Source organism: Ammodytes marinus (assembly GCF_949987685.1).
Source record: "Ammodytes marinus genome assembly, chromosome: 5".
NCBI lineage: Eukaryota > Metazoa > Chordata > Actinopteri > Uranoscopiformes > Ammodytidae > Ammodytes > Ammodytes marinus.
Window position 1 is genome coordinate 33,385,214 of NC_137234.1, and position 24,705 is coordinate 33,409,918.

The 24,705-nt window shown below is 42.3% G+C and overlaps 2 protein-coding genes across 5 annotated transcripts in view; both read right to left on the minus strand.

The window, feature by feature from the left end:
• Positions 1–931: 931 nt before the first annotated feature.
• Positions 932–1,434, minus strand: LOC307250631 (large ribosomal subunit protein eL33-like; the record flags this gene model as incomplete). The annotated part of the gene is made up of 2 exons (XM_080027748.1): positions 932–1,312; positions 1,431–1,434. The coding sequence occupies 2 exons, from the start codon at positions 1,432–1,434 to the stop codon at positions 990–992; spliced, it is 327 nt and encodes a 108-aa protein (XP_079883874.1). The 3' UTR covers positions 932–989.
• Positions 1,435–5,601: 4,167 nt separating this feature from the next.
• Positions 5,602–24,705, minus strand: part of wwp2 (WW domain containing E3 ubiquitin protein ligase 2) — a 104,979-nt gene continuing 85,875 nt past the window's right edge. For all 4 annotated transcript variants that reach the window (XM_080028329.1, XM_080028326.1, XM_080028327.1 and 1 more), the window contains 8 exons: positions 22,448–22,607; positions 19,167–19,300; positions 18,574–18,714; positions 16,284–16,404; positions 14,798–14,902; positions 14,322–14,418; positions 13,568–13,640; positions 5,602–6,450 (listed from right to left, as the gene is read on the minus strand). In XM_080028329.1, coding sequence (XP_079884455.1) covers positions 6,351–6,450; positions 13,568–13,640; positions 14,322–14,418; positions 14,798–14,902; positions 16,284–16,404; positions 18,574–18,714; positions 19,167–19,300; positions 22,448–22,607 — 931 coding nt within the window. In that variant the 3' untranslated portion in view covers positions 5,602–6,350. The remainder of the gene's footprint in view (positions 6,451–13,567; positions 13,641–14,321; positions 14,419–14,797; positions 14,903–16,283; positions 16,405–18,573; positions 18,715–19,166; positions 19,301–22,447; positions 22,608–24,705) is intronic.

A 24,705-nucleotide genomic window follows, 5' to 3' on the forward strand; every position in this document is an offset into this window, starting at 1 on the left:
TATTAGCTAAAATCAATATCCTCATTCATAAATATGTCCTCATTGGTGTAAAATCACCTCTGACAATAATCTGAATTATCCTCCTGAGCGGAGAATTTCAGATATTAATATTACATTTTGTACATTGAGCAGGCAAGTCTTATGGAGGAATCCATGTTTTTGGAGTGTCATCAGGTGCATTGTTTAAAATTTAGAATTGTTCTTGTCCTTGAAGGCCACTGTAGCTTCTGTTATTATTCTAAAGGGTTGGGGTTACCCAGGGAGCGTTGCATTCTAGAACTTTGTAGAACTTTCTTGATGATGTCATATTACACACTGCACCTTTAAGTTAATACTGTGACATTATTGCTAATTAGTATTTCCTTTTGTATCTTTCTTTTAGACCACACACACCCCCACGCCCACACACACACAAACGCCAACACACCATATATGCCAATGTAATGCCAAAAGAAGATAATTAAAGTCACTAAACTGGACCACTGCTTCATGTGTCTTATGGGGTTCTAACCGACGCCACCTATACAACACAATCCCCTTAACCCAACCTATACAGTCCACTACAGTCCACTGGTCCTCACCAACACTACTAGTTAAAGTCGGCTAGCGTAGTCCTACTATTAAGCATCAACTGAAATGCCACCTTGATGACTGTTTCATGACCTGTAAGTTCATTAAAACATATGCTACAAGCAGATCAAATAAAAGTTGTGACTTTCAATAGGCCTACCTAAAATAATAAAATACAATTCACTCCACACTAAAAGATATGATAGGAATCTGTGTATCTTCCGTTCAATCCATATCCGTTTGGAAATAAAAACACAAGAAACGAAAACAACAGTTTGATTTCATGTTTTATTTTTCATTTAAAAAATAAAATAAAATACTGTTTTATTCAAAATATGGCTGTAAAACATGAATTGATTGATTTTTTATTTATTTTTTGGAGCTGAAAACTTTATTGTTTCTAAACATCAGACGACTCTTCAGACTCGAGACGGATACAGCATCACTCTGACTCTGTGTCCCATGGCCTTGGCTGGCAGGTTGGAGCTGAACTTGGCGCGGACCATCCCGCTGCTTCCGTGAGCACGGATCACCTTCCCCCAGATCACACGCGTCTTGTTGGGCTTTCCGCCGGGAGTCACTGTGCTCTTCTTGGCCTTGTAGACGTAGGCGCAGCGTTTGCCCAGGTAGAAGTCCACCTCGCCGCGGGTGTAGCAGCCCTCCACCTTCAGCAGAGCGGTGTGTTCCCGCTGGTTCCTCAGACCGCGCTTATAGCCGGTGAAGATAGCCTTACTCCATAGTCCTTAGTAGGATGTTGGCTGGCTTGCCTTTCAAGCCCAACTTCTCTGCCAAACTGACTGTACAGAATGTACCGGAACTCCCCGGGTCCAGAAATGCATACGTCTGCACAATTGTATTACTCATGTGGGCTTTAACTTTGACTGCAACAATGGAAAAGACAGTATTGTCCTCATCACCGACTCCTATATGCCCACATGTCTGAGGCGGTCCAGGTGAAATGCTTAGTGGAGAACTCACAGATGCTTGTATTTCTTTAAAGGATGTACCTCTATCCTTTGTCTCAATGTGAAGTACTGAGGGATGCTTCATCTGACACACATTGCAATCCAAGCGACTCCTGCAGTCTTTACTTATGTGGCCAGGCTTTAGGCAACCAAAACAAATTCCTTTTTCCTTTATGAAACATATCTTGTCCTGATGCATCTTCATCTTAAAGAGTGAGCATTTCTCCATCGAGTGAGTTGTTTGTTGGCAAAATAAACAGCATTTAATGTTTCAGTAGGAGGATATGATTTCATTGGCCTCATAGCTTCTATCTTCTTCATTCACTGCAGTGATGCTGGTGGCAAATGTGCTTCTTTCTTTCCTTTGATTTGCATAATCTGTGTTGGGAGCTTTATTGTGGCTGGCAGGTTGTGATTCTTGAATGTTGCCAAAAAGCGGGTGAGAAACAATCTTAACTTGTTTCTCCAAAAAGGTCACAAGGTCAGTGAACACAACCTGTCCTCTTTGCTCCTGCAGATCACATGCCACCGTCCTCCATCTTTCCCTTAGCTTATAGGGCAGTTTCAAGATAATGCTTCTCAGGTTGGATGGCATATCCAACTCCTTCATATACACAATTTGCTGTGTTAAATTTGCACAACCTCGAAGAAAGAGTGAAAACGATTGCAGTGCTTCCACATGTTCTGTTTTAATGGGTGGCCAGTTGTGAATTTTGTCCATATATGCTGAAGCAATTTTATGTTCATTTCCAAAATGCTCGGTGAGAAGGGATTTAGCTGTTTGATAGCCCTGAGCAGGGGGGAGATGATGACAGCTCTTCACCAGGTCCCTGGGCTGACCCCTGGTGTACTGTTCCAAAAAGTGCAGGCGATCACTCCAATTATTTGTTTTTCCTTCTACGCCAACTTCAAAAGCTCTGATAAAGGATTGAAACTGCAGCGGATCACCATCAAACACATGAATATCTCTTATTGGCAGAGCAGATGATACATTTAGCTGAACCAGCAATGTTGTGATGTCCTTCTGACGCTGCATGATGTTCAGGATCTCAAAAGCCCATCTTCAGAAACCCAGGGAGCATGGCGGACTGGGGTTACTGTGTTTTTACATTATTACTGGGCTGCCAATGCTAGACTGATGGTGTATTGGCAATTTACATATGAAAAAGGCATTAGACCTGATCTGTCCCCCTGGTTGGCAATTGAAAAAAGCTTGGCCCCAAAAACTTCTCTTACTGCCCTCCTTTTCTCTTCTCCCAGACCGCCTGCCTCCTTTAGAGGAGACCACTTTACCCTGTCCAACGGTCAGAGAATTTGGAACCAAATTAGGAAGGCCTGTGAACTACCGAGCACGACCATACATGCCCCAATCTGGCATAATCATGCCTTCCCCCCATCGTTCACAGATTCAGCATTCAGAGATTGGAGTCGGAAGGGAATAGTAACAGTTGAGGACCTTTATATAAATGGTCACTTTGCTTCATTTGATCAGCTAGTATCAAAGTTTTCACTGTCGAAAGCTCAATTCTTCAGGTATCTACAGTTGAGGAATTATGTCAGACAGAATATACCATCCTTTGAATCCCTGCCCGAAGATGATTCATTGTCCAACATTTTACTGGGCTCCCCAGAAACTAAAAACCTGATTTCTTCTTATGTGGGAATATTTTTAGACCGGCAGGACAAATCTACTTTAAAAATAAAGCAAGCCTGGGAAAAAGACTTAAACATTGGAATAGCTGACGATGTCTGGGAGGGAGCGCTAAAAAGCATAAAATCCTGCTCTATAAACTCGAGGCTTCAGTTAATTCAATTTAAGGTCACACTTAGATTGCACTATTCTAAGGTTAAACTGCATAACATTTTCCCAAATCTTTCACCTCTATGTAACAGGTGTAAGATTACAGAGGGTACACTTGCTCACCACTTTTGGGAATGTCCAGATCTTTACAACTTTTGGTGTCTTTCTAATGTTTTAAATGTGTCTTTAACTCCTGATCCGGAAACCGCCCTGTTCGGACATTCCACAGCCCTGGAAAAATTGGACCACAATGCACGCATAATCATGGTTTATGGCATGGTAATTGCTAAAAGATGTATCCTGAAGCTGTGGAAGTCCGACTTGGCCCCCCAGTTTGATACCTGGCTGAGGGAAATGGTGGGCATTCTACATGTGGAAAGTCTACGTTATGAGCTGTCAGGTCACCCCTATAAATTCCCCGCTATATGGGGCCCAGTGCTGCGGCACTTAGGGAACCAAAAGGTGTGAGGTTTGCCCCAGTTTTGTTTTTGTTTTATTTCTTGTGTATTTATAGCTTATTTTCTTAATCATTTTGTCTTAGTTATTTATTTCACTTTTTTTCTGTATTCCTTGTCTGTTTATGTGAGGGAGGGGGAGGGGAGAGGGGGAGGGGAGAGGGGGTTGGGTGTTGTGTATGTATTGTGTTTACTTATTCTGTTTGTTTTTGTCCATATGTATAAAACCATAAAACCACTAAAATAAAAGTTAACAAAAAAAAAAATAATAATTGCAGTGTGTTTAACAAATTTAGTAAAGATCAAAATCCTAATAGCTTTTATTTCCATACACACAAATGCATTGGGGACATTGCACATTCCATTCCAACTCCAAATATGAAGAAACATTTGTCAAATGTTTCTATATCTTTACAGAAAGTGAAGAAAAAGGAATATTAGACTGTTCAAAAAAATAGAAGTGTCTGGATTTTTTCTTTACAACTCAAACATTTACTGTATCAACTGAAAAATGCATGAAGATTTAGCTTTCCTATGAATCACTGAACTAATATTTAGTTGAATAACCTCTGTTTCTGAGAACTGCTTCACATCTGTGTTGCAGTGAGTCGACCAACTAATGGCACCTGTGAACAGGTGTTTCAGCCCAGGAAGATTGGACTACATTCCACAATTCCTCTAGCCTGGCATTCCCAGACCTGCCACTAGGCGCTGGCAAATTAAATTTGCTGCGCCTGTTGGTCTGGACACTCTCCGTTGAAGCTTTTTCAAAAAGACCAGAAATCTGGGCTCACGTTTCAATTGGTTCTAACTAATATGGGCGGGCCAGAGCCCTTTGTATGGTACTCTGGGGAGGACGTAACCGGATGACGACAGTGACGTGCATGCGACGTCGAAGCCGTGATAGTAAACATCAAAGATGGCTGCGGATATGTTGTGTGAGTTTGAGACTGCTTTGGCCTCGACCCTTTACGATTTGGAAGACGGCACTCAAATATTTAATTAGCAAGTAAGTGGAATGTTCTGTTTTGTCGACCGACCACGGCAAACGTTTAATTTAACAGTTTAACAGCTGTTCGCTAAACGAACGGGGCTTACGTCACCTTGTGCATCGCTCTGATTGGTTGTAGTGCTATCCAACTGCCTGCAGTGGCATTTGAAATGCACGAGTAGGAGCCGCCCCTTGAGTTGGAAATTACTATTGATCGTGGCCAGACCCTCTATCGTTCAAGAAGGGTCTGGATTTCCAGGCTACAATTCCTCTGCATTTCTTGGTTTTGCCTCAGAAACAGCATTTTTGATGTCACCACATACTGTAGGTTTTCTAAAGGATTAAGGTCCAGGGATTGGGCTGGCCAATCCATAACGTTAATCTTGTTGGTCTGGAACCAAGATCTTGTTCGCTTACTGGTGTGTTTGGGGTCGTTGACTTGTTGGAACACCCATTTCAAGGGCATTTCCTCTTCAGCATAATGCAACTTGACCTCTTCAAGTATTTAAATGTAACCAAACTGATCCATGATCCATGGTATGCGATGAATAGACCCAACACCATAGTATGAGAAACATCCCCATAACATGATGTCTGCGCCACCATGTGACACACTTTTTTAAACAAACTGCTATTATTTTGAACACAACTGTAGGTGATGTAGGGTGTTCCACTTGTTATCCAGCAACAAGGATACACAATTGACTATTAGCATCAGGGGGGAATTTGTTAATATTTGCTAATAATTCTGTCCTCAACTGTTTATCTCCTATATCAGTCAAATTGTGCCTTAAAAAATAAGAAATGCATCAACAGAGCTCAAGATTGAAATCTCATTTATTTGTTATGTACAGGAGAAAAAATGCTGAATTTCACAATTAACATAAAATCAAAAATAAAATCCCATCCGCTCTCTCTAGCCTCTGCATCAGAGGTGGCCCTTGTCCGTGATGACAGCTCAATCCGTCTCTCATATGCAGACACACACATGCGCTCAGTTCAACTCTCACACACACACTGCCCTCTCTCTCTCTCTAGTCACTTTAAAATGTTTTTAAAAATGGATTTCTCTCTGGTAGATATGTTATACTGCATTTGCGGTGTAGCTGTGCTGTTGTCGTGAGTCGCTGCCGACGTTAAAAACTATCCGGTATCTTCTGGTTTTTGGTGCGTTTGTAAGCCGTGAGCAGAGTGGAAGGGGTGAGACTAGTCAAATAGAACTCTCTATAATGTGCCATCCTGTCAAACACACATTAGACATACACACCATTTATATGCACATACACAATGGCATTTAATGTTGACGCACGCACACACACACACACACACACACACACACACACACACACACACACACAGTCCATGTTCTTGTGTTTCCATCTCCCAGCTCAGACTTTGTCCCATGATTCAGTTTCACAGACATGATCCCCCCCCCCCCCCCCCCAAGGTGAGGGGGCTAGAGATGGCAGGCCGTTTCTCAGCGCTGCCATTAAACAAATGCATCAAATAATAATATTAAGAAACAAAAGACTAATCCCATAGAGTGGACTGTTCTCCCTTTAGCGCTGTCACTCCTGTCCGAAGCCCTCTGTCTCCTCGATGGCAAACAGCAGCTTCTCTCTGAGCTGCTCCAGGCTTCTGTAGGGAGGCAGGTCCAGACGATTGAAGCTGGGAGGGACACACACACAAGCAGACAGGTCACTACTGGTTAGGGCTGGGCGTGAGTGATCCATGAATGAGTAGTCCTCCTTTCAAATCAACTAGTACTCCATTGGATTTAATGTGATCCCTCAAATTTGGAATTACACTTCCACTGCCCATCCCTACTACGGACTACTGAGTATGGGGAATTTTGTAAATATTCCTAATAGGGGTTTCTGGGAATGAACTGGAAATAGGGGTCATTTAAATGAACTGAATCATATCCGAACATAAATAGAACCATTTGGTTTTGTCATAGGCAGACATCCATGCAAAATAATACAATTAAAAAACATTACACTTCAACAGATTTATGTGTAAGCAGAACTTTATTAGGTTTTGATTATTTTATTGAACCATCAAACAAAAACATGAATGTTGAGTAAAATATTACTCATCCCCCCAATGAGCTATAAATGTGGCCCAAATAGTCCAGGGTTCTAGAAATCATCTGTGCGATGTGATGGAGTATGTGATGATGTTGAGGGCGTGGCCTCAATACCCCTGCAGTAAGCAATGCGCCATGTGCATGTGATTGAGGAATAGTTAACATATTCTCAAGTGTACTTGCTTGAAATCTGACATTATGCTAAAATCTAACCCATCTCTATTTAAAATCACTGTTAAGGCAAACCTTTAATTGAGTTCATTCCTGATTTATTCTTGTTTATTCCCAAAGTTAATTCCCATGGAAGGTTTCCAACTTTGAAAATTCCCGGAATTTTGCAACCCTACTACTGAGTCCTGTTTGGATTGACAGAGTGGAATAACAGATGGGTGGGTTGTGTGAGTCAGACCATCTCTAAACCTTCTGCGGCTGCCAGTGGTTTTAAAGGGCAGGGGAGAAATCCACACAGAACAGTAGCCTGTCTCTGTCAGGGCTGTCCACCCTCCAAAAGAATGATTTGAAGCAGCTGGGTTCTCTCTAAACACTGGATGTCTCAGTTAGTCTCATAAAAACTCATGGGGCTCTCATGTTAACGCTAATGAAACATTGTCACCAGACTCTACACAGGCAATGTAATGGATGGATTTCAAAATCTACTCAATTAATGGATTAATGATAATAATAATGGATTGGATCTACAGGTCCTTCTCATATAATTAGCATATTGTGATAAAGTTGATTATTTTCCATAATGTAATGATAATAATTGAACTTTCATATATTTTAGATTCATTGCACACCAACTGAAATATTTCAGGTCTTTTGTTGTTTTAATACTGATGATTTTGGCATACAGCTCATGAAAACCCCAAATTCCTATCTCAAAAAATTAGCATATCATGAAAAGGTACTCTAAACGAACCTAATCTTAACCTAATCATCTGAATCAACTAATTAACTCTAAAACACCTGCAAAAGATTCCTGAGGCTTTTAAAAACTCCCAGCCTGGTTCATTACTCAAAACCGCAATCATGGGTAAGACTGCCGACCTGACTGCTGTCCAGAAGGCCATCATTGACACCATACCCGTCGCTATGGGCGGGCCATAGGGGGCCGGGCCCGCCCCCAGAAATGCTTGTGCCCCCCCACTTGGGGCACAGATCTCTCAAAAAAAAATACTTTAATTTTTATTTTATACTATCATAGTAGCTAATTTTGTGTTGATAAATACTAATGTTGCATTCTTTATCATCAAAACATTTAAAATATAAATAAACAATGGTGTGATTTTGTTTTATTGATAGGAGTCTATCTACACTGCAACAGCCTATCACGGCCTTACTGAAAAGAAAGTAATTGGCTACGTAACTACGTCAATGTAGCCGCTCAACAATTACCGCGCATTTTTGAGAGTGAAGCTGGATGAGTTTTCGCCAGCTTACTATTTCATTTCTAGTTCATCATAATCGATATTCGGTAATGGTTGAAAAGCCCACCAACAGTCTCCTCTGCCAAATCGGATCGTCAAACTGTTGTCACTTTTTGAGCCGCACAACAGACTACTACAAGCCGAAATTATGGACTTGTTCAGCGCGGTGACACTTCTGATTGCGTGAAGCCACAGTTTTGCACTGTGGGAACTCTGCGCTCCTCCAGCCACGGCCATCGAGGGTGAGGCTGTGCCGGAGACCGGCCGAGAAGACGCACAATTTACAAGAACCTCCGCGGATTTGCAGTTGTGGAAACAGTTGGTCCGTCACAAAGTGACATAGACGAAAAGACTGAGTTGAAGAGTATTTTACAGTGTTATTGATGCTGTGCAAGGAGAGATGGATGCGCGTTTTGGAGAGCGCAGTAGCGAGCTCATTGGCGCACTGGCTGCTTTGAACCCGGAGGCCGAAAGATATGTTGATGAGGAGGTTGAGCTCGGAGAAACGCCGCCTCGCTGTACTGATAGAAGGGACTGGAGAGAGCACAGCCCTGCCTCCACTCAAAGTAGGCTACCGTGTTTGTGTGTGTGTGTGTGTGTGTGTGTATAATGGCAATGCATACCCCTCTGTTGACTGCTTTAAAATGCAATGTTTGAGATATGCGTCTGGTGTTAGGCTACATCTAATATGTTGAATAGTCAAGTGTTTTATGGATATTCATAACATTGCTTCTATGTAATGTAGGCCTATTGCTTTAAATTATGAGGACTGATGTTGTAGGCTAGGCTACCGCTGTTGGTTAGTTTAACGTGATGATTACGTGCTGCGCGAATAGAGTATAGGACTATTATAAATATACGTACTGTAGGCTAATAATAATTGTGCCACCCTATGCATTTCATATGCCCCCCTTAAGACTGAGGTCTGGCGACGGGTCTGATTGACACCCTCAAGCAAGAGGGTAAGACACAGAAAGAAATTTCTGAGCGAATAGGCTGTTCCCAGAGTGCTGTATCAAGGCACCTCAGTGGGAAGTCTGTGGGAAGGAAAAAGTGTGGCAGAAAACGCTGCACAACCAGACTGAGTTGGGAGTAGAAACATCCAGAGCCACCGTGCACAGGCGTGTGCAGGAAATGGGCTACAGGTTCCGCATTCCCCAGGTCAAGCCACTTTTGAACCAGAAACAGCGGCAGAAGCGCCTGACCTGGGCTACAGAGAAGCAGCACTGGACTGTTGCTCAGTGGTCCAAAGTACTTTTTTCGGATGAAAGCAAATTTTGCACGTCATTCGGAAATCAAGGTGCCAGAGTCTGGAGGAAGACTGGGGAGAAGGAAATGCGAAAATGCCTGAAGTCCAGTGTCAAGTACCCACAGTCAGTGATGGTCTGGGGTGCCATGTCAGCTGCTGGTGTTGGTCCACTGTGTTTTATCAAAGGCAGGGTCAATGCAGCTAGCTATCAGGAGATTTTGGAGCACTTCATGCTTCCATCTGCTGAAAAGCTTTATGGAGATGAAGATTTCATTTTTCAACAAGACCTGGCACCTGCTCACAGTGCCAACACCTCTGGTAAATGGTTTACTGACCATGGTATTACTGTGCTCAATTGGCCTGCCAACTCTCCTGACCTGAACCCCATAGAGAATCTGTGGGATATTGTGAAGAGGAAGTTGAGAGACACCAGACCCAACACTGTGGATGAGCTTAAAGGCCCTGGCAACCCAAATCCACTAAATCCTTGTAACTATGTTATTTGGGGAGTAAAGTCAGTGCTAATATGTATATGAAAGGTTTTAGGAATATCTGTTTGTCCCCCGCAAACATACTGTCATGTCAGTTGGTCAACCATTTGAAAAATCCTGATTCGAATGTTGCCTTGGCTTAGAGCGAGCAAAGGCTTGGGACGTCACGCGATGGATCTCCGTTCTAAAATGCATTGAGACGGCCATTTGAAAATGTCTGATTCGAACTTTGGCTTACATCACAGGCTTGGGACGTCACACGTTCTTAAAAACAAATCTATACAATATCTCTGGAGCCGCGCAAGAGACACAGACTGTCTCTTTGCGCCTGAGCCTACACTCAAAGCCCCGTCTGAGCGAAGCAGCGTGTACCCCGGTGAAACACTGTGATGGCAACGTTCACACAGTGAGACCTCGCCGAGCCGCCGTGCAGAAAACTATGTGGTTTAATACTAAATGATCACCGGGGATTCCTGCACGTTAACGTTGTAGAGGGGACAGGCTTTCACGATCCGATTGTGTCCCGAGCCCTGATACACAGAGACATGTCTCCAAACTGACTGCGCGACTAACTGCAAAGTGAAACAACCGCCTCGCTCCGTTAGTTTCAGTCCACCTGCGCATTGACATCGTTTGAATAAAGCCTCTCATTCTTATTATAAGGGCTTTGATGCAAATGATTAAATCTGAACATTATGGCAGAGGTGGGGCGTAAAAGGACGACACAGTTGGCAAGCTCTCCTCACTACGCCTGCCACAGCAGAATCGCTGTCGATCGCTGCGCCGATTCATACCTTTGACACGTCGACTCGCAACATAATAGCCTAAGTTAAGGCTTTGAATTCTGTGCTGGGGATGTGGAGCTTTTTGGCCATTTCCCGTGCCTCTTTTTCCTCTCGTCACATCGTTCTCTATCCAAGCGCACACAGCTCTGTCCCGGCCGCATCTGAGTGCGCAGCTCGTGCTCCACCCGAAAATAAATAAATAAACACAAGTTGGACACAAGCCCTGAAGCTGAATGATCGCTCTGGTCAGTCCATAACTGAACGCTGAATATTAGACCCTGAATATAAAACGACCCGACTTTTTACGACCTACCCTGTCTTATAATCAGACCAATACGGCATGTGTCACCGCTGCATGTAACAATATTGTATTGGTGATGCATTTTTTTTTTATCAATGTAGCAAGTTATTATTTAAGTGCAGGAAGAGCTTTTTTTTTTGTCAGCACTCCCTTCTGAGAATATGTTTCTGCGGCTGCCTGTAGCGTAGGCTACTTCAACAGCGGGTCTCCACACTGTTGATCGTCTGGACAACGTTAGCCTGCATGCTTAGGATCCAACTGGCCGGCTGGTTTGAACTCATTTGATTGTCTTTTTTATATTTGACGAGTTTACTCCTTGTGCTCTTAATTCAAACCGCATATCGCATCAGCTCACGTTAATCAGACTCTGTTTTCTCTCTCTCTCTCTCTCTCTCTTCCCACTCCTATCCGTCAAAAACATTTAAAAATGCATATGCCTAAAATAGATAGCAGATGTTTATGCAAGTTCAATGGTAAATAAACTAATAAGAGATAACATAAATATGAGACAGAGATATTTTTATATATTTTCATTGTGACACTGACACCTGTTTCAATTAAATAGGTTGCGGTTGTGGTGGGAAAAAATAGCCTATAACTAATTGCAAACCTATATGGGCCTAATAATAATAAGTTACTTTCTGCAAGTGATGTTGAGTTTGCGCTCTCAGCTGTGCCGAGCATTCACCGTTGCTAGGGAAACCAGCTACCGTCCAGCCCGATGCAGCAGTGTGAACTGCCAGTCAGGCTCGTTGTGAGCATGTGCAGCATTTTCTAGTTTGCGTCTCGTTGTGTGGCGAATCTTTGGTCTGAACTGGGCTAAACCTGCTCAGCACCGTGACTGAGAGAACGTTCCCTTACAGAACGTTATTGGCCACGCCCACACCGCCCTGCAAAATGTTCTAGACAGCAAAAAAGCAGTTTTTTAGACTAAATTTTATAATATTTATGAAAATTATTTTTTTAATTGGATGACTGTAAATATCTTATAGAGAAACCCAACATTAATGTCATATATTTATGTCTGTGGGTTGCCAGAGCCTTTAAGGCCGCTATCGAAGCATCCTGGGCCTCCATAACACCTCAGCAGTGCCACAGGCTGATTGCCTCCATGCCACGCCGCATTGAAGCAGTCATTTCTGCGAAAGGATTCCCGACCAAGTATTGAGTGCATAACTGAACATAATTATTTGAAGGTTGACTTTTTTGTATTAAAAACACTTTTCTTTTATTGGTCGGATGAAATATGCTAATTCTTTGAGATAGGGATTTTTGGTTTTTCTTTACTTTTTTGCCAAAATCATCAATATTAAAACAATAAAAGGCTTGAACTACTTCAGTTGTGTGTAATGAATCTAAAATATATGAAAGTCTAATGTTTATCAGTACATTACAGAAAATATTGAACTTTATCACAATATGCTAATTATATGAGAAGGACCTGTATATAGCGCTTTTCAAGACACTCAAAGCGCTTTACAGGGTTCCAGGTTCCACTCGTTCACACACAGTCATACCGGTGGTGGTAAACTACCATAGTAGCCACAGCTGCCCTGGGGCAGACTGACGGAAGCGTGGCTGCCATTCAGCGCCAAACGGCTCCTCCGACCACAACCTCAAACATACAGCAATCATACACATTCACACAAGGCAGGGTGGGTGAAGTGTCTTGCCCAGGGACACAACAACCATGACACAGGTGGCCGGGCGGGGATCGAACCACCAACCCTTAGATCGTTGGCCGACCCGCTTAACCACCTGAGCCACAGTCGCTTTCATTAAGCCGCTTTCCATTGCCTTTGTGGTCAACACTTTTATTTCTACACTGATCTTTCAATGAAGTCCACCATTCCAAAGCTGTATGAAACTGGCCAACGCAAAAGTCAGGGATTTACAGGGAATGACAGAATGTAATCCAGTGGTACTATACTGTTTTAATGGTGATGTTATTGATATGAGCATGCACTACAGCACCATTCACATTCATGATTATTCTTCACAATAGCCTTCAACCAATGATAACATACATATGGATTTATTTTGAACATATTTACATTGCATATTAACATTCCATCATTATTTTACATATTTACATTACACCTGCTTTTATATGCTGATTTTATTTTTTTACTTTTAATATACTTGTCTTTTCTTTTGTTTATTGAGTGTTGGCTTTATTGCTACACCTGTTTTTAGTTTACTCATTTTATAGTTAAGTGTCTTGGAGTATCTTGAAAAGCACTATATAATATACATGTATAATTATTATCATTATTACATCACTGCTAAAGATGATGACTAATGAGTGAAGCTACGAGGCATTTGGATTACATTTTAGTGAAACAAAATGAGACATTGTCAGTGTAAACAAAGATCTTTGATGGTCCACTGTTTTACCAGACCATGTTTGACCATGTTAACAGATGAGGGAGCAGCTTACCATGTGTGGCTTCTCGGAAGCCAAGTCTCCTTCCCCACCTTGTCGATGCAGAACTTCTGGGGGCCGTTACTTCCTGCAACAAAAAAGAAAGAAAGTTAGTAATCAATACTTTAACAGAAAATCATATATACTATATACAGCCGTGGAAAAAATGAAGAGACCACTCCAAATGATCAGTGTCTCTTGTTTTACTATTTATAGGCATATGTTTGAGTAGAAGGAACATTTTGGTTTTATTTTATAAATTACTGACAACATTTCTACCAAATTCACAATAAGAATATTGTCATTAAGAGCATTTACCATGAAGCAATGTAGAGATAAAGATTGAAGAAAAATCCGGACTGGTCTCATTTCAACCCTAAATTGAAATGAAATACTATCTAGAGCGGCGGAGGGGTTATTATGACTCGACTATATTATTGTACTGATTAAATTAGTGCCGCAGGGGAAACAAATACTGAAAATAATTGATAGTGATGCTAACGCTTTAGGGCATTATGATATCCTTCACTTTTGCCAATTTGCTACTTTTATTTTAAGATTTGATTAGTAGCCTTGAAAAAATATATAAAAAAAAGACTTAAAACAGACGGAATAAAACATTGTTTATGTCGATTCTTCTTATTTGAGCAGCCTTTCTAGAGGACCATGCCAGTCAACAGGGATGGGCGTGTGGGGTGGGCCAGTCAACAGGGATGGGCGTGTGGGGTGGGCCAGTCAACAGGGCTGGGCGTGTGGGGGGGGCGTGTACCTATGAGCTCAGCGAAGCCTCCCACAGGCAGCCGACAAGTCCCCGTCACAAACTGCAGCAGACGGATTCTCTTCTCGTTGTCCATCTCTTTCACCACCTGCACAAACACAACACTCCATCAGCCACTGGACACACACACACACACTCTTTATTTATCTGGGTTTTTAAAAGGAGCCAGCAGGTGTGTGTGGGTATGTTTGTGTGAGTGTGTGTCTGTGTGTGTGTGTGTGTGCGTGTGAGTGAATGTGTGAGTGTGTGTGTCTGTCTGTCTGTCTGTGTGCGTGTCTCTGTGTTTAGAAGCATGTCATTGCGTGTGGCGCCCTTAGCCCAGCAGCAGACCCGGGTTCGATTCCAGCCCACGGTCGTTCTCTGCATGTCACTCCCCTCTCTGCCCCATTTCAACTCTGTCTCTACACTATCAATAAAGCATAAAAATGCCCAAAAATATCTTAAAAAAAAAGAAGCACATTGCGTACCTGCCAGAACCAGTGGATCTGCTTGCTGTTCTTGGTGTAGTGTCTGTAGATGGTGTTCTTCTGCCAGTCGGCCAGATCTATCTCCTGCATCCCACACAGCATCAGCTACAACAGGCAGACAGACAGTTACAACAGGCAGAGAGACAGTTAGAGTGTGTGCTCAGGTCAGCGGTGTGTGTGTGTGTGTTGCGTGACTCAATTTATTTGAGGACTGATTTCAATGAAAGCTCTTCAATAAGTGAATATCTCTTCATGATTCCAAACTGTGTGCGAACATGTTAACTGGTATCCAAAAAAAAGGGGTATGTCAACAAAGGTGGCCCACTGTAGCTAGCAACATGGCCCTTTAACAGAGCCTAGGCTAAGCATAGGGTGACCAGATGTCCTGCTTTGTGCAGGACAGTCACACATTTCCATTACTTTTCACACGTCCCGCAAATTGAGACGTTGTCCCGCATTGTTATCGACAGTGAGCCCCCTTTTTAAATGCGTGTTTTATAATCTGGCATTTATCCGATAGCTGTGAGGAGACAGCAGTCTCAGTTTCTGTGTGTGTGTGTGGGTGTGCGTCTCTCCGTTTGTCTGTGTGTGTGTGTGTGTGTGTGTCTCCGTTTGTGTGTATCGCGCTGCCGGGGCTGCTGGGCTCAGTGGGCTCTGTGAAGGTGCTGCCCGCTTCAGTGTTTACCTTCCTGTTACTTCAAAATAAAAATCCAACTCACGTTTGTCAAGTGAAATGCTAATGTGAAGCCAGTGAAATGCTTTTAATGTAAAGCCGCAGCCTTAATGCTCTATTTGTTTAACAGTAGCTAACTTAACTGCTGCGTGCTGATCTAAAGATAGTGTTTTTTAATATAGAAAGCCGTGTCTCTGGCATTACCGGTGGTGACACAGGTTTATTTTGCTAAAAAAAAAATGCACTTTGTCCCGCACAAACGTAGTCTTTGTCCCACATCTGGTAAACCTACTAAGCAGTAACATTGTTTTTTTTCTTACGTTTGGATAGGTAGGCATATCGTGAGAGGATATTCACTGATTTTGGACAAAAAGTGATTTTGACAAGAAGCACTCTCCAGAATCGCTGACTACACCTTTAAACAGATCCCAAATGCAGGCAGTATAAAGTGCTCAGTGCTCATACAGTAATCACTGGTTTTCATGATGCATTGAGCTCATGCATCCACCCACATCAAGTAGGTTTAAGGATATGCACCTTGCTTGAAAACTTTAGGCTCATCTAACTTGCATTTATCTAGAAAGGTTTTAGGGCTTTTAATTCATCTGTCCAGAAGAGCTTTCCTGTCTGGATCATTTACTATTCCATCTGGACTGAGTGGAGGAATCATTGAAATCAGTAAACCCATCTGAGTGAATTGGCTTCAATAATTCTCATTCATCACAGTCAGTCAATGACATTCTCCTGCCAATCTAAAGAAGAGATACACTTGAAATCAAAAGCCTTTCAATTCATTCATGTTGCCTCCTCTACCTCCAGCTCCTTCTCGTCAAAGTAGCGCAGCCACTCCAGAGGCACCACCTCGTTGAAGCCGTCCAGGAACGCTTTGGTCTGCTCCTCCACGCCGCGCGTGAAGCGCCAGTCTGTCAGCAGGCTGGGACAGACAGACAGACAGACAGACAGACAGACAGACAGACAGACAGACAGACAGACAGACAGACAGACAGACAGACAGACAGACAGACAGACAGACAGACAGACAGACAGACAGACAGACAGACAGACAGGGGTTGGCTTTATTGTTTGCTCACATCAAGTCAAGTCAAAGTCAAAGTCCTTTATTGTCAGTTCTGATATATCAAGACATACAGTATCTCACAAAAGTGAGTACACCCCTCACATTTCTTCAACTATTTCATTATATCTTTCCATGGGACAACACTGAAGAAATGACACTTTGATACAAAGTAGTCATTGTACAGCTTGTATAACAGCGTACATTTACTGTCCCCTCAAAATAACTCGACACACAGCCATTAATGTGTAAACTGCTGGCAATAAAAGTGAGTACACCCCTAAGTGAAAATTTCCAAATTGGGCCCAAAGTGTAAATATGTTGTGTTGCCACCATTATTTTCCAGCCATATTTAACCCATGGAGTTCACAAGAGCTTGAAAGCTTGCCACTGGAATCCTCTTCCACCCATTCATGACAGCATCACGGAGCTGGTGGATACTAGAGACCTTGCGCTCCTCCACCTTCCATTTGAGGATGCCCCAAAGATGCTAAATAGGGTTTAGGTCTGGAGACATGCTTGGCCAGTCCATCACATTTCCCCTCAGCTTCTTTAGCAAGGCAGTGGTCGTCTTGGAGGTGTGTTTGGGGTCGTTATCATGTTGCAATACTGCCCTGCAGCCCAGTTTACGATGGTTGAGTGCACATGCTCAGCGTCCTATCCAGAGGTTGGCTTTGGAAAATAGACGTGTGAATACTGCCAGCATTGCTGCAGGGCTTGAAGGGGTGGGGGGGTCAGCCTGTCAGTGCTCAGACCATACGCCACACACTGCATCATACTGGTCTGCATGGCTGTCGTCCCAGAAGGAAACCTATTCTAAAGATGATGCAAAAGAAAGCCTGCAAACAGTTTGCTGAAGACAAGCAGACTACGGACATGGATTACTGCAACCATGTCCTGTGGTCTGATGAGACCAAAATACATTTATTTGGTTCAGATGGTGTTAAGAGTGTGGTGCGGCAACCAGGTGAGCAGTACAAAGACAAGTGTGTCTTGCCTATAGTCAAGCATGGTGGTTGTAGTGTCATGGTCTGGGGCTGCATGAGTGCTGCCAGCACTGGGGATTTACAGTTCACTGAATGCCAACATGTACTGTGACATATTTAAGCAGAGCATGATCCCCTCCCTTTGTAAACTGGGCTGCAGGGCAGTATTCCAACATGATAACTACCCCAAACACACCTCCAAGACGACCACTGCCTTGCTAAAGAAGTTGAGGGAAAAGGTTATGGACTGGCCAAGCATGTCTCCAGACCTAGACCCTATTGAGCATCTGCGGGGCATCCTCAAACGGGAGATGGAGGAGCGCAAGGTCTCTAATATCCACCAGCTCCGTGATGCTGTCATGAATGAGTGGAAGAGGATTCCAGTGACAACCTGTGAAGCTCTGGTGAACTCCATGCCCAAGAGGGTTAAGGCAGTGTTGGAAAATAATGGTGGACACACAAAATATTTAAACTTTGGGCCCAATTTGGACATTTTCACTTAGGGGTGTACTCACTTTTGTTGCCAGCACTTTAGACATTAATGGCTGTGTGTTGAGTTATTTTGAGGGGACAGTAAATTTACTCTGTTATACAAGCTGTACACTGACTACTTTACATTGTATCAAAGTGTCATTTCTCCATGAAAAGATATAATGAAATATTTGAAGAAATGTGAGGGGTGTACTCACTTTTGTGAGATACTGTACATCAGAATCAAAATGGTGTTTATCTCTGGCCCACAGTGCAGTTAGAACGATAAAATAAAACAATATAGAGTTAAATGAGATAAAGAAGATTAAACATAAACAATATTTACACAAGATAAATTCTAAATACTAAGTAGTGCAAAGGAATATTCTGTGCAATATAAAACAGTATGTATAAAATAGAACAGAAAGTAAAAAATAGATAAGTTAAAATGAAATGTGATGAAAAATATTCACAATGTGCAATCAACTGGATGTACATTTGAAGGCACTTTGATATGCAGGCTGAGTAACATGACGTGTGTTGGTAGTGTGTGGCTCCCTCCTCTCTTTACCTGATGTACTCCTCCTTGTTCTCCTCAGTCACCAGCTCGTTCTCTCCATCCTCCTTCAGCTGGTGTGTGGACACCTTCCCCAGGATCTCCATGTCCTGGGCAAAATACAGCTCCACGCCACACTCAGCCAGGTTGTTGTCTCTACACACACACACACACACACACACACACACACACACACACACACACACACACACACACACACACACACACACACACACACACACACACACACACACACACACACACACACACACACACACACACACACACACTTCTTTTAGAGTCATGTGTATGTCAGACCCTTAAGGCTGCATACCATCTTTTCTATTATAAAAAGAAGTACTGCTTCTGATCCTTAAGATTTTATTTTGTTTAAAAGTTGGTCATGCCGTATCATTTCTTTGACTTTACATTCAATTGACTGATATCATCATATCATACACACCTGGATTATTCTTTTACAGTTTTCTTTCATTTAATAAAAAAAATAAATAAATAAAATAACAAGAAATGAGACCTAGAAAAACAAATCTACCCTTGAGGGGAACAGCCATAACACACACACGCACCATTCAGAGTGTGATACTTACTTGACCCACATGATGGAGTTAAAGAACTCTGGGTCTATGGACTCCAGGTCTTTGAGTGTGGGCTTCTTGTCCAGCATTCTCTTGTAGAAGGGCAGCGTGAAGCCGGTGTCGATGAACTTGCCGTGGTACAGAGCCTGTAGGGAGAGGCTTAGGTACATTAGAACAACCACACAGAGGAACCTCATGCAGTCTGCCCTGAATACATTCAACAAGATCTACATTAAAACACAACGGCTACTGCACTGAAACCTAACAAAGTATTAGGATATGTGTGTTGGTGTGTGTGTGTTCTGTAATTCTGGGATATTCTAGTGTTATTGTATGGCCATTGGTGACATATGGTCCAAATTTGTTCTTGACAAAATTGCACATATATATTCTTGTGAGTGGCTCAGTGTTTGGTAATGATTCACTGGGGGGGGGGGGGGGGGGGGGTTTCCTGCCCATTCCAGTGTTAGAAACGCTTTAGCAGCCAGTCACCTTTAACAGTCAAAATGAATGGGCCCCTTTTATTTCTAGAATCATAGCTGGCAGCACAACACACATTTTCTCACCAGAAAAAAAACATTTTCGGTAATAGCATTAACTCCACACCTGCTTATACAGTATCCATGCATTTATAAAGGGCAAACACAAAAGTGATAATTCATACACTGCCATATGTACATTTGACTAAATGTCTAACGTTTAACCCTATTCTCAATGGGGAAAACAACAAGGAGTCACCCAGATCAGATTAAGACAGCCAGACAAAACACCAAGACAACTGAAGCCTGTGTGTGTGCTCTTAACATTTACAGCTTTGAGCAAGTCATCATCTTTCCTTGGTGTGTGTGTGTGTGTGTGTGTGTGTGTGTGTGTGTGTGTGTGTGCAGACGCAGCCAGACGGAGCTGTTTAGTGTTAAAAGCCCACAGAAGGGCTCAGAGCTAGATGAGCCAAGAACAACACAGACGCCCACTAACTGACTGACTCAGTCTGTTCTGTCCTACTGTATCCTGACTGACCATGTGTCTGTCTCACAGCCAGACACACACACACAGCCAGACAGACAGACACACAGCCAGACACAGCCACACACACACACAGGAGGGAATATGGGGCAGAGGATGAGGAATTAAAGAGGCAAAGTTTCCAGCCCACACAGAACCTGAATGTGTCTGACCTAACGCGTAGAGTGCAGTGTCACCATTCTTTCAATCATTTGTACATCACACATGAATTCTCAAGTCACTGCAAATGTGGACATACATTCAGGCTAAGACCAGACGACATCTGTCTCCAAATGATTGAATACCCCCTGATTATTAGAAATGAAATATCCATGATGAGTCAGATAGATACTTAACCCATTGATGACGGCTGCTGCACTATGCCACATTGTATCTCCTGCCTGATGCTGCGTCACGCAGCATTGTTACTTTATCTAATTTTCATGGCGTGCACAACATAGAATGCACCGTCATTGGTTCAAATACACAAGAGGTGGGTTTTGTTGATTTTTTAAGACCACGTGACCACCCAAAAATGTGTGGTTTGCCGAAAATCACGCCAATCAAAAAATGAATAAATAAATAAAAATTAAAAAAATACGCCAGCTGTGTCGGCGATAGTGTATTACAGAACAGTTAGTGGCGTTCGGAACGCAGAATCAAGGTCTACTATAGACTACTGACGAAAATCACACAACACATTGCATCTATTTATTAACAATATTTATGAATTTAGGCTATATTTTGGTGCTCCAACTCAAATTCAGCCCAGCCAGACGATAGTTAAGTTTCAGTTTTGTTTTCATTTCGTGGTATACAGCCGTTTGGACCAGCTGATCGGCTCCCGACAGCAGGAGTCAGTCTGCGTTCCAGTTGTACTGGGAAGTCGGATTTATGGTGCCAGTGATAACTGAACTAAATAATAAAATAAAGCTATCTCTTCTTTCCTATATCTGTCTATCTTTATCCCTCCACTGCACACTCAGTCACTACTATCCATGCTAAAAGAAAGCAGGATTATAACCTCGTTTAGCACATTATTTTTAAATATTTTATATTATTTATTCTTTTTTTTCTCCCCCATCTAATTTTGACGATTTTTAGAAACGTGTTGGTTTGTAAGCGCTAAGGGAGCATGTTTAAATAAAACCTGTGAACCTTAACTTTTAAATGTATTTTATTTCATGTTTCTATGTGCTACACAGGCTTAGATATTAAGGTTTAGGTAGACTTTACAATTCATACTATTTTTTCAAAAAACCCTCAGGCATTAAGGACATGCATCTTAGACTGCCATAGTCATCAATGGGTTAAGATGACAGATAGCCCCCCCCCCAAAAAAAAAAATCTTATTAGTAAAGTACATTGTTAACAGTCCAAAACCTTTTAAAAGAATAGGTTAACAGGTTTCAGTCTTTGGTACTGCACACTGCGTTTTAGGCCTAAATATAGTCTGTGTGCTAGCGGGTGTGGGCTGGGTGCGGCAGTAAGGTCATGGTGTGGGTGAGGGGTGGGGTGGCAGACGGAAGGAGGGGGGAGGTTTTTGGGGCCCACAGTTTGCTGGATCTGATCCCAGACAGAGAGAGACATTATAGCACATACTGTCCCTCATCTACTGTATATACACTGGAGACGCTGAAGGGTAAATTGCCGACATCTTGAAAACCCAAAAATGGGAATCAAAATCTGAACATTTTAATTTGTTTTTTCAGAAAATCCCATTGAAAAATGTTTTGTGTAGCGGATGTTGTAACACCTTTTAAAGTTTATATTTGAGAGTTTTGGAAGAAAGAAAAATAGGCTTGTAAAGCATAAGCTGCAGCGTCCCAGGTTCAAATGTTATGCTGCATGTCATATACTTCTGTCTGTCACTTTCAATTGGAGGAAAACAATCACTCCGGACAGTGAAGAGGAAGAAGTTTGGCTTCATAAAATTCAACATTTAAAACATGGGGCGCTCCAGAGGTATAGTGGATAGAGCACATATCATATCGGCTCCGGCCTTCGTTGCAGTGGTCAAATCAGACCCGTGGACCTTTACTGCAGGTCATCCCCCCTCTCTCTCTGTCTCCCCATTTCAACTCTGTACTATCTAATAAAGCTTGAAAATGCCAAAAAATAATCTTAAAAAACAACAACTCATAAACATGTCAGCGGTACACACCGTCTGGACACAGTCTTTCTGTATCGGCTGATTTTTCATAAAGGCAAAAAACCTACACTACCCCAGGAGCTACCCCCCCCCCCCCATGTTGCCTGTTTGAAGCCATAGTCCAAAGTGTGTCTCTCACCATGGCGATGAAGCGTCCAATGAAGCGGAAGTATGTGAGGTGGTCAGGGTTGATGGAGGAGGCGGGGTTGATCTGCAGACAGTAGTTGTTCTTGCCGGCGTATTCAAACAGACAGTACATGGGGTTCAACACCTCGTGGGACAGCAGGAAGAACCACTCTCTACACAGAGACAGACAGAGGAGAGATATCATACCACAGGCTCACACACTGGACCAATGCACACATGCACAGCTTTTCCTTCAAAAAAAACATATGGGCTTAATGTGGAGATGGCTCTGCAGTTTAACATGTGGGGATGACTTTTATCAAAGAATAGGTGAGAAAGAGTTAGTTTCATCCCACAAAAAAACAAAAACATGAACCAATTAAAATCTGGGACAAATAGACAAAGAAATGCAGACATCTGAAGAGGAATAATGACAAAACAATGATCACAGTACATTTAACACATGGAGAGAAATGACCAACGAGCAGAGTTTACAGAAAATATATTTTTAAAAAAATAACAAAAGTGATTCCAAAAATTCCAGAGGAACAACTATGTTTGAATACTACAGTAGATCAGATAAAAGCTGGTGTGCAGCTGAGGCTGAAGTGGTCTGTGTCTGACCGTCAGATATACAGCTCATTATACGGACCAAAGACCTGGACATTTGACACCACATCCATTTCATTAAGAAAAATCCACACAATATTGAAGGATAAAAACAACAGGATAGAAACAAGACAGGGACACAAAGAGACTGTGGAAGGATGCATGTTAGAGAGAATGAGGGCCCACCACCAGCAGCTCTGCACCAGAACCAAGCGCTCCCCTCCCAGGGACCCTGCACTCCCCATAGAGCTGTATGGGAGAGGGGGGGATGGACGGACGGACGGACGCAGACACCTCACAACATCCCGTCCGTGGTTCTACCCTGTGGTAGAACAGCATGATGTCACCTACCATAGGGTAAAACCACTGACGTGACACCGGAGACAGACACAATGCAAAAAAGAAAAAGAAATGGCCAACAGAAAAATACCAACATATACAGAGAGGGAAGACCTGGAAGACAGCAGACACACGGGGCAGGATGGATACATGGGATGGATGGGTGGGGTGATGGATGGAGGACACATATGGAACAAGAAGTGTGTGTAACATTTAAAGAGTGAATTAATAATATTTGTATATCAGTGATTCTTCAGAACTGGGACAAAAGGCCGTCTTCCATATGTAACTGCTATTATGTTTAAAACTAAAAATATTTAAAATTGTAGATGTTATTAGGGATTAAGAATAGAATGTCTGGAGCACAATTGTCCCCTTGAATTTAATTTTATCATTATTATGTCAAATATTTGACACTTGTTATCTTCTCACAACGTCCAAAACAGTGTGTCCTCAGAGAAGATTTGAATCTTTCATATGCAATAAAAAAAAAGTTTATTTAAAAAAAATTACTTTAATGATTAAAAAGAGCTTTTTTCATCAAAAGCAACACTAAAAAAACTAACACTTTTCTACAACACATTCATGTTTTATATGGTTTCAAAGTGGTGGGACACTTTTTGTCACCACCGTCAGACATTTCATTAAAATGTAATAAAATCAGGCGAAATAAGGGGCAGCTTTCACTTTGAAGGACCTCTTGTCAAATTCTACCTCTGCAGAGTACATGAGAGTCAGACAGACTCTGGTAAGTCTTGTAGTTTTAGAATATCTGGGGGCGCCTTTAGCTCAGTTGGTAAGGCGTCCCCCTCCCGGGCCGGGCCCAGCAGCAGACCCGGGTTCGATTCCCACCCGCGGACGTTCTCTGCATGTCACTCCCCTCTCTGCCCCATTTCACCTCTGTCTCTCTGCACTATCAATAAAGCATAAAAAATGCCCAAAAAATATCTTAAAAAAAAAATAATAATAATAATATTTTACATTCCGAATCTTGAAAGTCCTGTGTCACAACCATGATATAATATGTCAACACCGACTTACAATTTCTGAGGAAGTTATTTGAATTTTTCTTATCATTTTATTTTCCTGAAGTAGTTCATACTAGCACCTAACATCAACAGAAAAACCAAATGGCTACTAGATACATTTAATTTGTTATGTTTAAGAAACATTAAATATGTCAACACCGTCAGACAGGAAATCTGACGGAGTTGACATATATAGGCCAATGACGTGATAGTCGTGATAGGCCAATGACGGTAAAAAAAACAAAAGCTGGGAGGTTGTGTCAAAGCTTAGCTCAGTAGCTTAGTATATGTTGGA